Source organism: Phoenix dactylifera, unplaced genomic scaffold (genome assembly GCF_009389715.1).
Source record: "Phoenix dactylifera cultivar Barhee BC4 unplaced genomic scaffold, palm_55x_up_171113_PBpolish2nd_filt_p 000572F, whole genome shotgun sequence".
In the NCBI taxonomy this organism is placed as follows: Eukaryota; Viridiplantae; Streptophyta; class Magnoliopsida; order Arecales; family Arecaceae; genus Phoenix; species Phoenix dactylifera.
Window position 1 is genome coordinate 40,253 of NW_024067975.1, and position 13,250 is coordinate 53,502.

The following is a 13,250-nucleotide window of genomic DNA, read 5'->3' on the forward strand; positions in this document are numbered from 1 at the left end:
CCTATTACATAATATAATATATCCAGTATTTTGTTTTTGATTTTAAAATTATTTAAAATTTAATTTTTCTGTGGGATTGTTAGAAAAATTAATTAGCGTGTGACTTGAGACATGTGTCTCGAGCGCGCACCTGCACCAGTTCGCGGGCGCGCTGGCGCCCTCTGCGGACAGAACGTGTCCGTGGAATGCGGGGATGCATCCGCGGAAGGCGCGAACACGTCCGGGGATACGCCTCCTTGATGCCTTTTTGGGCCAACGTCTCGTTGGCCCAAAAAGGCTATAAATACCCCCATTTTCCTCCTTTCTTGACATGGAAAAATTCTGGCAAAATTCTGCAAGAAAAAAATTGTTCTTCCTCCTCTTAGCCATTTTCTGTTTTTATTTTTTGCGCCTACATTTAGCAAAGTTTTATTTTATTCTTTTTATTTCGTTCTTTGCTGGATCTGCAAGTTCGATCAGGTTCGTATTGGCTTCTTTCGAGACGCACCGAATAAGAAGTTTAGGATTGTCGTATCTCTGAGGAGGATTGCCGGGAGACCCGTACGTGGAGACAAATACTTTTTTGGAATAGCGTCCACGCGCTTCGACCTGCCTTCTTTCAGGCTATCTTTTTTTACCTCATTTCAAATTTAATATTAGTAGATCTCTAGCATTTACAATTTATGATTTAAATTTATTACATATTCTATAAAATAGATTTCTTTTGTGCTAAAATAGATTTTTTTTATTCCTTTTTTATTAATTATTATTATAGTTTTATTTGCTTATTTAGGTGATTTATTGCTAACAGTTTTCATGTATGATAATTATTCAAAGTGACATACGAAAAATATTTTAGAAAATATAAACAAATAGAACCTAATGAATCAAAATATCAATGAGAGAAATGCTCAGGATATTTTTTATTTAATAACAGTATTAATTTGGTGTTTGGCTATTTTTCATACGCAAAATAGATTGCAAAAACGTTCTAAGAAAGTTTGTTTTCATAAAGTGCAAATTTACGAAGCTGGGAAAGCCCCCGATAATTTACCAAGTGCTCTCGTGTACTTCTTACACGGGATCTCATCGACGATAGGCAAGCTCCGTGTACTATCATTTCCTTTTATGAGGACAAGATAATTTAACGGCTGAGATTTCTCGGAGCTGAGTTTCCGCTGTTAGGATGACAACAGCATATTTTAGTCATAAAAATCTTGTCTGCTATATAAGTATAACCACGGAAGCCTGGCCTTTATCTTTTCTTCCTCTCTCTCTTACCCACTCCTCACAGATGGCGGCGGCGACATCCTTCAAGCCTTCTTCCATCGCCGCCCCTTCCCAGGCTAAAACCCTAAAGCCGGCCCCCAAAACCCTAGCTTTTGGGTTGGGATTCTCGTCGTCGTACTCCAGATCCCCGAGGCTTCTCCTCTCCCGGATCCACACGGATGCGGCCGCGGCCGGGCGTGCCGGCGGCGGCGCCCGCGGAGCTCGAATGGTCTCTATGCCGTCCATCAGCAAGCCCGCCCCCTCTCTTGACTTCGAGACCTCTGTCTTTAAGAAGGAGAAGGTCACCCTCGCCGGCCAAGATGAGGTCTTGGACGCTCTCCTATTCTCAAATCTTTTCTCTTTTTTTTCCCCAATTTTTTAACCCTTTCTTTGTAGTGTTCTGATGTGTTTATTGTTTCCTTTTATTATCAGTATATTGTTAGAGGTGGGAGGGATTTGTTCCATTTGTTGCCAGATGCCTTCAAGGGGATCAAGCAGATTGGCGTGATTGGTTGGGGATCCCAGGTGAAAAATCCTGTCTTTCCCCTTCCTCCTTAATTTCTCCTTTTTTTGCTGTTTTTTTTTTAAATCAACTGGCTCTAAAATAAATCCATGTAGCTGTTGAGTTTACTGATCTTGAAGAGCAGTCATGAAATTTAATGCACAAGATTGTTGCAAACATTCTCTGTGAACAACTAGAAGATACACGCAACCGCATGTAATTTTTAGTAGATACATATGGGTTCCTTCATCTTGGCATTCTCTTCTGTTTGCTATTCAAATCAATTTTAAGAAAATGAGATACCGAACATAAACGGTTGATGGGTACCGATGCACACTATTTAAGGGGAAAACTGAGGCTATTATTCACATATCTTTTAATTTTAGGTCATGATTCTGTGGATATCTAAGGGTGGTTCCCTTGCTCATTAAGGTGGCTAGTCTTTTACCCTCATCATTAAATCAGTTTACTGCTGCAAGCCCATTGTTGCATGTTTCTTTTGGAAAATCTGGAGTAGCTCCTTGAATAGCTGCTATTCTTTTGTTCTCTTTAACCCTAAAGTGCCCCGTCTTTACCCCAGATTCTGTGACAGTCTTGTGCAAACATTTTTATTTTGGAAACAAATGATTTGCCTTCATCATTCCTTGCCTATGTTTAGTGTTCGATTTGATATTTGGTCTTTTGGCTATCAACCTCTTTAGCGCATCCAATAGTAAAATTTCTCTGTTTGCTTTGCAGGGTCCTGCCCAAGCACAGAACTTGAGGGATTCACTTGCAGAGGCACGATCAGACATTGCGGTCAAGGTGAGACTGCTTCTTATATTTTACACAATCTTGCATTTGTCTGAGCACTGGAAGATGACAATCTGCTCAATTGAGCTGTGCATGAACCAATTCATATATTCTACTCTCAATTGCTGACTACAAGGGGACTGTCACCGCAAGGAAAATATGTAAAATGTTGTCAGTTTTCAATCTTCTAAATTAGTCAGACTGCCATGATAAGATAATAGATATAGAAGAGCATCATATGCTAGTATAGCCACTAAATGAACCATCTCTTCTCTTTCTTTCCAATTTAAGCCTGAGTTCCACCCCCATCCTGACTTCAAACGCAAAAATAAACTCTAACCAGCACAGATTCAAAATTTTCAGGGTTACCATCTACTATTTGATTTGCCCATCTTCTAGGTTTTTTCTCTGTGGTGGAATGTTCCAGTCGATAACTTCTTTTTTTTTTTTTTTCCTTAAGAAAAAAGATAGAACCTTGTTTTCTGTTTTAGTTTTGAGGAGTCTATGGCACTAGAAAGTGGGGTTGAATAACGATGAGATTTTTCTCTATTTTCGTCCCAGTCTTTTGCATTACACCATGCAAAGTTTAATCCTTTATCTGAATTTTTATACCATCTGAATGCTAACAACTCTGTGAAACATTGTTAGAAGAGGAACATTATAAGGAACCTGGTCAAGGCTTGTTAGAAGGGGAATCACTATAGAGAAAAATGTTTTCTTTGTTAAGAGAATATCAGACTTAAGACTTCTCGCTCTTGCTGCCTGACTTTACATGGTCAATTTTGTTGAGATTTGCTTGATTGCATCAAGCTTCCCAATATCTTGCTGACAATGTTGAGTTGTGAATATTACCTTACTCCTTCCCCTTAGATGATATAAAAGAGTAAAGTTCTTGCAGTATCCCACCACATGTGAGTTAGTGAGATGTTTGAGAAAAGAGGAATAGAGGTTGCTCGAGATGAAGAAAGTACTTTGGATGAGTTGCTTTCTGAAAAAAATCTATTTTTTCACTGTTAGTGTTAGAGAGCACATTTTTTTTGGTCTAAATGCTCTTTTTCTTGTGAAAGAGTCTGAATGATCTTGATCTATTATTGTAAACCTACATTGTTTATCTTCTCTACCTTGTTGTAGACAATCTTTTACTTTTAATGTCATGCCTTCTTTTTTCTTATTACTGGAGAAACTGGGACCTCTTTTTATCCCTTAAAATGTTTTGTTATTGACATGATTGTATACTCTGCAATGTTTATATCTACAGATTGGTCTGAGAAAAGGTTCTCGTTCCTTTGAGGAAGCACGTGCTGCTGGGTTTACTGAAGAAAATGGAACCTTGGGTGATATCTGGGAGACAATTTCAGGCAGTGACCTTGTCTTGTTGCTGATTTCGGATTCTGCACAGGTTAGCATTTACGTCATACACAAAAACTTCTAAACCGTTTCTGATTTAATCTGTGCCTCTCTTCACATGGTATAATATATACTTCTGAATGTCAACATTTAGGAATTGGTGCTATGAGTTCCTTCTGTTATAACTATAGTTCTTCATTCGGTCTTATGTTAAGATAGCAATTATTAATGTTTACTCTGTTTTAGATCAGGACTTATCTGTATAATTTTCAAGAATTCACAGCGTTTCAATACCCAAAAATAATTCGTAACTCTTGGAAACAAATACAACCTCATAACTAACAGGTTTAGCATTATTTCTATCTGAACTATCAGTTGAATGCAGTTCTGTTATATACATTTGAGTAATTTTTGACCTGTTATTTTTCTAGAAGTTTTGATTTTATTAGATCAATTTTCTTGAATACTCCTCTTGATTATTTGACTTGCATAAATTAATAATCTGGACTCTAAGTTTACAATTAGAGACTGGAGAAGTTACTTTTTAATATATTTCTAGTTAAATTTACTGTAAATGGTACTTTTACCATTGCACTTCTGTGTAAAGTTCTAAAATGTGCACTTTTTTGGTATTAATACTGTGCTGCAGGCAGACAACTATGAGAAAGTGTTCTCTCACATGAAACCAAACAGCATTCTGGGGCTGTCTCATGGTTTTCTTCTTGGGCATTTGCAATCTCTTAGTATTGATTTCCCGAAAAACATCAGCGTGATTGCTGTATGTCCTAAGGGGATGGGTCCATCAGTGAGAAGGTTGTATGTTCAGGGAAAAGAGATAAATGGTGCAGGAATCAATTCCAGTTTTGCTGTACATCAGGTATTTCTATAAACCTAAAGTTGGTTTTCAATAATTTGTGTGTCTTTGTTTATATAAATATATTTATAAACTTGGTTATATAATGCGTTCAATATTTAGCTGTGCAACGATGTAGTAGCGTATGTTGTGTGGTGTGAATAATAGATTAGCATCTTTTCACCAATTTCTTGTTTTATGTCAACAGGATGTTGATGGCAGAGCTACAGATGTTGCTCTGGGGTGGTCGGTTGCTCTAGGATCTCCTTTTACATTTGCCACTACTTTAGAGCAGGAGTACAAGAGTGACATTTTTGGGGAGCGTGGTGAGCCTCCATACCTGTTGATATGTTGCTTAAATGTTTTCACGAGTTTTCTGACTATCTGGTGGTGTTTAGGTATTTTGCTTGGTGCTGTGCATGGAATTGTTGAGGCCTTGTTTAGAAGGTACACTGAGAATGGAATGAGTGAAGAAGTGGCTTATAAAAACACAGTTGAGTGCATCACTGGAATCATGTCAAAGACCATTTCAACAAAGGTAGCTTTTTTTAAGATGCTATATATTATTTCCGGGACTGTACAGGGCCACAGGTACTCATAGACGTGCACTACTAAATGCAGGGTATGCTCTCTGTATACGAGACTCTGACTGAAGAAGGGAAAAAGGAATTTAGTGCTGCATATAGTGCATCATACTATCCTTGCATGGATATCTTGTATGAATGTTATGAGGATGTTGCCTGTGGCAGTGAAATTCGCAGTGTTGTTTTAGCTGGACGACGCTTTTATGTAAGCTTATAACCCGGGTTTGTGTTTTCAGTATTAGTTAATTGAGAGTTGTGGTAATGACTTGTTTGAAGCATTTATAGTTGGACCATAAAGAAAACATAAATATTTTCTTGTTAATGGATTTACTGATATCTTTATATGAGCTAAGAAAGGGATGTTAAAAAAATGGTGGTTTTTTGCCCCTGTCCTGACAGGAAAAGGAAGGGCTTCCTGCTTTCCCAATGGGTAAAATCGATCAGACACGAATGTGGAAAGTTGGTGAGCGAGTCCGTGCAGCTCGACCTGAGGGGGACTTGGGCCCCTTGCACCCCTTTACTGCTGGGGTTTATGTGGCTCTAATGATGGCTCAGGTATCACATTCCCTCCTGTCCTTTCAATGTACCTTACTAATTGGATTAGTTTATTCTTGATGTAAATTTGCTGAAATTATTAACACATTTTTCTTTTATTAAATGTTTTGCAGATTGAGATCCTAAGAAAGAAGGGACATTCTTATTCAGAGATCATTAATGAGAGTGTGATCGAGTCAGTGGATTCCCTAAATCCTTTCATGCATGCTCGTGGGGTGTCATTCATGGTGGACAACTGTTCCACAACCGCACGCCTTGGATCAAGAAAGTGGGCTCCGCGTTTTGATTATATCCTCACTCAGCAAGCATTGGTAGCTGTCGACAAAAACGCTCCTATTAATCAGGACCTACTCAGCAACTTCTTGTCTGATCCAGTTCATGGTGCTATTGAAGTCTGTGCAGAGCTGAGGCCGACTGTTGACATATCCGTGCCTCCTGATGCAGATTTTGTGCGCCCAGAATTGCGACAAACTGGCAATTGAGAAATGACAATAGATTTTGATATATAGCTCAGAGCCGGTGAGATATTTGGAGAGGGTAATCTTAGGATTAAATCTTTTTAAACATCTAGGTTGTATGTGCATGGGAACATTGTGCACTCTATGACTCTGTAGTGTCTGAATAAATTGGTGCATAGCAGGGCATCAATCGTGTGTACGTTGCACTTGTTTGACAGTAATTGAGGAATATCTGGGAGTCATTTGTAGCTTTCTGAGATCTTTTTTTTTGGCCCAGATGATAACCGAGTTTTTGATGCGAGTCACACAGCTGGGCATCCAGATATGGAATTGCAAGGTGCCTTAATTATGCAGAGATTACAGTTCTGAATGTTGGACCAATCCATGCTCTCGATGAACCTGTTTCTTTTGATCTCGTTTGCATGAAGTAAATCTGTCATCTACAATGAACAAGCTGGACAGCTTGGAGTGTTCTTCTTACGTATGTTTAGCAACTTCTTCTGATCATAAGTTTGCAACGACGAACATTATGTAAGCAATCTTCTGTATCTTAGCATGCTCGTTAAAGTATCTTTAAGTGCAGTTAAATTTCCAGCAAATGAAAATGAGCACGTTTTAGTGTAACAAAGCCAGGAGAAACTTGAGAGAAGATGCACTTTACAGTTGCACCTGCGGATTGTGTTGAAGATATCTTGCCTCGTGAAGGAAAATCGCATGCTCTTCATAACTAGGATTATTTCTAGGAGCAAATATGGTCACGATCCCCAATGAGAGACTTTGGTTCCCAAGTGCATTATATATTAAACAAGGACGCAGGATAAGTTCTGAGACATTGTGAGATGGCTCGAGTAAGAGAGATGATAGAAGAGTAGAGACTAGAGAGATGATATAAGTGCTTGCGTGAATGTATAGTTTTTTGTTCTTTGGCTTGTTTGTTTTTTCAGATATGGGTGAGAACTTGTGCTGAAAAGAAACAATACTTGCAAACATGTGAACCACACATGCCATGTCCAAGGTTACCAGCATTTTAAAGTAGGAATATATATATGAGGCAAAAAAAAAAAACCAGTATGTTTTTTTCTTTTTTTTTTTTCAGGAAAATTTTATTAAAAATCAGCAGCAGAAGTTACAAGAGGGTGGCGGGGAACAACAGAGGAGTTTACAGAAGTGGAAGCTAGAAAATTTTAGGCGAGTTTTATATGCACTCCTAATTTCCTTAAGCTCGTAACAACTGCATATGGTTTCCTCTTACCCAGTGCAAACATTTCCCCTAATTAAGTATTTAATGCTCCTAATATCTGCAACCTTGAATGCTTTTTATCCCTGAATATCCTGCTGTTCCATTCATTCCAAAGTCTCTAGCAGATAGCTATAGATATCATATTCCACCGAAGCTAGTCAGCCTTCCTAATCTTGTTCTTCATCTCCTCCTAACATCTTCCAAAGGAGCTGTTACACCATGCATGCCTAACTTGTGAAGGAAATGAAGAGCACATTCTTCCAATTTTCCACAGAATACACAAGATCAGGGACCTGTCCAGTTTCTTTTTCTAAAGTTGTATACTATCAGAGCTTGTTTTGAAGAAGTATCCAAAACAGAATTTTAAGTTTGTCACAGGAGACTTCCAAAGAAGAGGAGCTCTTCTTTCAGATTAAAAGAAAAATTGTAAGCAATGAGATTATTTAGGAAGATATTTTTCATTTCTGTGTTAAATAGTGGTTTATCCATGGTAGAAAATGCATCATCATTATGGCCATGTACTACTACTAATATCCAGGAAGAATTAACGTGGATTATAGTCCCGACCAAGGAGGACTTGTTCTAAATTAAGAAGTTATTTTTTGGCCATAAATTGTTAAAGAGTCGGTCCTTTTCAGTGACTCCGGTGCTTAAAAAAAAAGAAAAAAGTGATTGACCTATATAATTGCAAGGGAATGGGAAGGTGATTGTCACTCCAAAATGATAAAGAGAGAAGTCTTGGAAACTAAACAATTGGTAAGTCTTGCATTACAATGAAGAGAGGTTTTTGGGACATGAACGAGCTTCCCCAACAAAAAAAAAGAAGAAGGGAAAAAGAGCTCAATTGGTTTAGAAATGTTATGGAGCATACATGACAAAGCTAATAAAGAGATGTATAGACCAAGAAAAGATATCAAAAGGAGATCTAAATAGAACAAATCAAAGACTTGGTCTTGAATTTGAATAAAATGTCAAAAAATTAAGCAAGCAAGGAAACAACCGCATTCATGAGATGCTCTATTTCAAACCAAATTATAAAAAAGACTCATCATGAACCAGATTATTTTAAACTTCCCATTCAAGCAGAAATTTAGGACAAACGGTGAGCAATGGAGAAATCCTACCCCTTCACACTTTCCTGCTACAACCATACAACTACAGTCTACAGTACTCTCTCATCTCCTCTATCTATTTTATAATATTTTCAGCTCAACGGTCACCTGCGAGCGGGAGTGCAATGGACGTCCGCATCGTCAGTCGATTAATCCATCCGATAAACGACGTGTAGCAGCCTTAACCCCTAAGCTTCCCAGAAAATTGCCCACACCAGGTGCGCCTTTTTTATATTTATCCGCGAGGCATCGCACCATCAAAGCCGAGTTTTTTCATATTTATATTTAGAAAAATTAGATTCATAATAGACGAAACGAGAGGAGTAAAACGAGTATAGAGGGTCACCGTTGACAGCCCATGTCGGTGTCTTCCTCCCTTCTTTCCTCCCCTTCCACCACCAAACCCTAGAGAGAGAGAGAGAGAGAGAGAGAGAGAGAGCGTCCGGTGGGCGGAGGAAAAGATCTCCCATTCTCTCTAAAATTCCCATTTCTACCGCCTGCTTTTCACCCCGAATTTTCGAGGGCGTGCCATCGATCATGGCGCTCAACATGAAGACCTGGACCCAGGCGCTGGCCAAGACAGCGGCGGTGATCGAGAAAACGGTACAGACCACGGTCCAGGAGGTGACCGGGCCGCGGCCGCTCCAGGACTACGACCTCCTGGACCCGATCGGCTCCGGCGGGCCGGGCATGGCCTGGCGGCTCTTCGCCGGCCGGCCCCGCCCGTCCGCCCCCTCGACCCAGTACCCGCTCGTCTGCGTCTGGGTCCTCGACAAGCGTGCCCTCGCCGAGGCCCGCGCCCGTGCCGGCCTCTCCAAGGCGGCCGAGGACGCCTTCCTCGACCTCCTTCGCGCCGACGCCACCCGCCTCGTCCGCCTCCGCCACCCGGGCGTCGTCCACATCGTCCAGGCCCTCGATGAGAGCAAGAACGCGATGGCCATGGTTACCGAGCCTCTCTTCGCGTCTGTCGCCAACGCCCTTGGCAACCACGACAACATCCCCAAGGTCCCCAAGGAGCTTAGGGGCATGGTACGCTCTCTCTCTCTCTCTCTCTCTCTCTCTTCCCCCTCCCCCAAGATGTAATCGTTTCTATATTATGCTGTTCTCTTATCTAGATCTGGGGTTCTAGACGTCGATTGGTGCTTTGATCGATGTGATGTCTTGAGATGATTCTGATCCATAGGAATTTCAAGATATGGGGAGTGGGATCTGGACCTCCGGACATTGTGGGATGGGTGGTATAGATGAATTATTAATCTGCTTGCCTTGATTGAGCTTTACCAGTTTGGGTTAGATTTAGGGAAGTGGATAACAATGGAGAATCCCTCCAAGATTTGGAAATTTATATTGATTTAAGGGGATAAGATGACTTATCTCGTAAATTTATATTGATTAATATAAATTTATATTGATTTAAGGAAAGAAAGAAAGGTTTTACAAAGAGCTCGGGTTAAAGAATAGGAAAAAGGGAAATTTGTGGATCTTAATAGGATATATTGTTATTAAATTAATAAGATCTAGCATTATGTCAACAATTTCAGCCATTTAGCCTGCAAGCAATTGGAAAGCTGAGAATTCATATAATTAAGTTCAGGTATACCCACCAAGATCTGTTGAGGCTTTACTGCCGATATGCATTGTGTTTGGATTGTGGAAATTCATTGCTATATGCTATTATTTTTTAGATTTATATAGATGGAGCTGCCTTGATTACAGATTTGACAACAATTCGTATTGGGGCAACCTCTGATTATATCCATGTGGATGCTGTCTGCAATTATGTTTCCTTAAAGACTCACTGCTAATTTCTATTTGCAACTATGACTAAGAGTTCTTGCCTGTTTTTTTAAGCTTGGATAAACATTCAGAATACATTGTGAATATAGCTAAACTTTCTTTCATACACCTCAAATAGTCTTATCTCATGAGTTTGCCAAACAATATAAATATGCCCCTAGATTGCTTACTTCCTAGTATCAATTAGAGAGCTTGCATCTAAACCCTAGTTGACCTAAAGGATGAGACAGGAACATATATGTCTAGAGGTGCATCTTGTCCTCATCCATTTTAATATAATCCTAAGAATATATATTTCTTTTCTTTTCTAGAATGAATTCATGGTTGCAATAACAAATTTTGTTGTCTAATATTATGGTCGTCAGTTTTAACGATCCTTATCTTCTTAATCCTAAACCTGCAGCAGAGTTGCATTTGATTCTTTTTATTTGGTTTGATAAACTTTCTATTATTTTTATGTGTGTATTTATGGCTCTTTACTCACCCTTCATGCCACCTCAATTGCAACTCAATATAATCTATAAATATCCAGCAATAGCCTCTTTCTGACTATCAAAATTTGATAATTTAAAACTTGCGAAATCTAGGGGCTTGGAGATGATCCTTTATGGAGACTTGTTGCTCTTGGCACCCCCTTGTCTAGGTTGAGGAGTTTGGCTTATAATTCTCTCAGTCACATTGTCTAACGCTGTCAATATATTGTCTGATATGTTTTTGTTCCTTGTTTCCCACCAAATAAGATCTTTTGCTACATAGATCCTACTAGCATACTAAAAAAAATGAACATAGATATGATCTGGACAAGAGAATAAATTTGCGAGATTTCACGTATTCTGTTTTGTCCAAATTATGCCCATTGAAAGAGGTGGGAATAGCTCACTGACTCCCTGAAGTTTTTTTTCTGCCTTTCTATTACGTTGTCCTCTGTTTCTTGCTTGATGATCTTACTAGATCTTTCCTGACTGACTCTTGAGTGCAGAGTGATGGTTTGACGGGGCATCTTTACTTGGTGTCTTATTTGATAATTAGACCATAGAATCAGGTGGTTGGGTTCTTAGCTTCTTTCCTTAAGAAAAGGGTTACCATACAGTCTAGGCATGGTAAGCTTGAGACCTTAGCCTGAAACTTGGGAAAGCATTGGGTGTTTGATAGAGTGTTGGGAAGCTTGACACTTTTGATGTGGCATATTTTGTCTGAGGATTGACTTATAATGATAAGAAAAAGGATGTTCAATGTTTTGGGCGTATTTTCGCTGTACTGTCAATTGCTATTTTTGGATTCTTTTGATTTTTGTTATTCTTAGGAAAGCTTTCCATATCTGCATGACAAAGTCTTCCATCTTCTGGATGTCTACTATTGATTCATCTTGTTTCCATGTCCATTCCAGTTTTTTTTTTTCTTTTTTTTTTCTTCTGCATGTAGTTGGTTTTGGGGTTGTCCAGTTACGGAGTCAGATGCAGACCAATTTTATCATTCAATTGTTTAGTTTGTTTTAGCGGCGGTTCTTCGAGGATGTTTATGATTCAGATGAATTCTAATATTGTTTAAGTAATAGTGTTATCATTTTTTCTTTGTTTTCTTAAAATGACCAGGTAGTTTAACCATGTTTTGGCAGGAGATGGGGCTCTTGGAGGTCAAACATGGGTTACTCCAGATTGCAGAAACCTTAGATTTTCTTCATAACAATGCTCACCTTGTACATCGAGCTATATCTCCTGAGGTTAAGTACTCCAGATTTAACTAGTGTCATGTTGTGAAACATCTTCATTTGTGCTCTTTTGGGAATATTTACTTTTGTGAACTTGCTGGATCATGATGGTTTTATTAGAAATTTAGAATACATGTGGTGCTTACATGTCTATTTTATTATTGTTGACTCTATGCTTGTTTCATCTGTATCTAGTTTTTGCTCTATTTTGCTTATAGGTGATTCATTGAACTTACTAAAATTCACTGGTGTAAAGGACAATATGCAAATTCAAAGTAAAAAGGGGATCATGTGAATTATAGCTAAAGGAGAATCCCTAGAGATCCTAATTTGCTAGCTCTAGTCTGGATGCATTCCTTAATGGAGATCCAATTTTCCTCTAAAAGTAATACAAAATGAAGAATGGAGATATCATTTTAAATGAAAATTATGCAACATGCCCAGTAGAAATAAATTGGAAGGGCAAGACCTGTGCCTTTCTATCTGTACTCTTGGTTGGTCAAGTGAGTTCTAAACTTCGCAAGGAGAAGTTAACTCAACTCAACTCAAATTTGTTAGTCGACCAAAGAAGTTTGCTCTGTTAGTCTGTTCATGATGAATGCTGAAGATATTCCGTTGAATCTTAACAGTTCTTGGGCATTCTTGTAAAGTCATTGTTTTTGTCGCATGCATGACATTTTAATGGAGCCTATTGGATCTTGTACGATGGCTGGCAAATAGTACCTTGAACTTCAAATTCAGCATTACTTTTGGTTTTTGGCTAAGATCAACTTCTAATTGATAGTCTCTTAGTAGCAGGAATTTTCCACTTAGGATAGCACATCCGAGAGACGTGCTTATTTGTCAATGCACCCAACATGCTTCCAATAACTAAGATATTCTGAATTATATCTACGTACAGTCATGCGAAATTCCTCTTGCCTCATATTTGGGAAGGTGCCTTAGGATGATCCTAACGTTCTTTGATATAGGTCTATAATTGATGAGGATTAATCACTGAATTTGTCCTTATTGTCTGGACCTTGATATTTGGGTTCTCAGGCGGTTGGCCATG

At 39.0% G+C, this 13,250-nt stretch overlaps 2 protein-coding genes across 2 annotated transcripts in view; both read left to right on the plus strand.

The window, feature by feature from the left end:
- Positions 1-1,229: 1,229 nt before the first annotated feature.
- Positions 1,230-6,596, plus strand: LOC103695939 (ketol-acid reductoisomerase, chloroplastic-like). The gene is made up of 10 exons (XM_008777391.4): positions 1,230-1,573; positions 1,681-1,773; positions 2,489-2,554; positions 3,801-3,941; positions 4,539-4,766; positions 4,951-5,068; positions 5,141-5,280; positions 5,364-5,531; positions 5,726-5,881; positions 5,995-6,596. Exons 1-10 carry the CDS (start codon positions 1,274-1,276, stop codon positions 6,361-6,363), a joined length of 1,779 nt encoding a protein of 592 aa, XP_008775613.2. The 5' UTR covers positions 1,230-1,273; the 3' UTR covers positions 6,364-6,596.
- Positions 6,597-9,000: 2,404 nt separating this feature from the next.
- The window catches only part of LOC103695938 (SCY1-like protein 2), a 30,404-nt gene continuing 26,154 nt past the window's right edge, over positions 9,001-13,250 (plus strand). The window contains exons 1-2 of the mRNA XM_039119556.1: positions 9,001-9,720; positions 12,104-12,208. Of these exons, the coding sequence (XP_038975484.1) occupies positions 9,229-9,720; positions 12,104-12,208 (597 nt within the window). The 5' untranslated portion in view covers positions 9,001-9,228. The remainder of the gene's footprint in view (positions 9,721-12,103; positions 12,209-13,250) is intronic.

Bases quoted from the DNA above. Each gene is read 5' to 3' on its own strand.
- LOC103695939 (XM_008777391.4), top strand. From the start codon at position 1,274: ATGGCGGCGGCGACATCCTTCAAGCCTTCTTCCATCGCCGCCCCTTCC. The intron at 4,767-4,950 runs GTATTTCTATAA...TTATGTCAACAG, and splicing joins CCAGTTTTGCTGTACATCAG to GATGTTGATGGCAGAGCTAC. The intron at 5,532-5,725 runs GTAAGCTTATAA...CTGTCCTGACAG, and splicing joins TAGCTGGACGACGCTTTTAT to GAAAAGGAAGGGCTTCCTGC.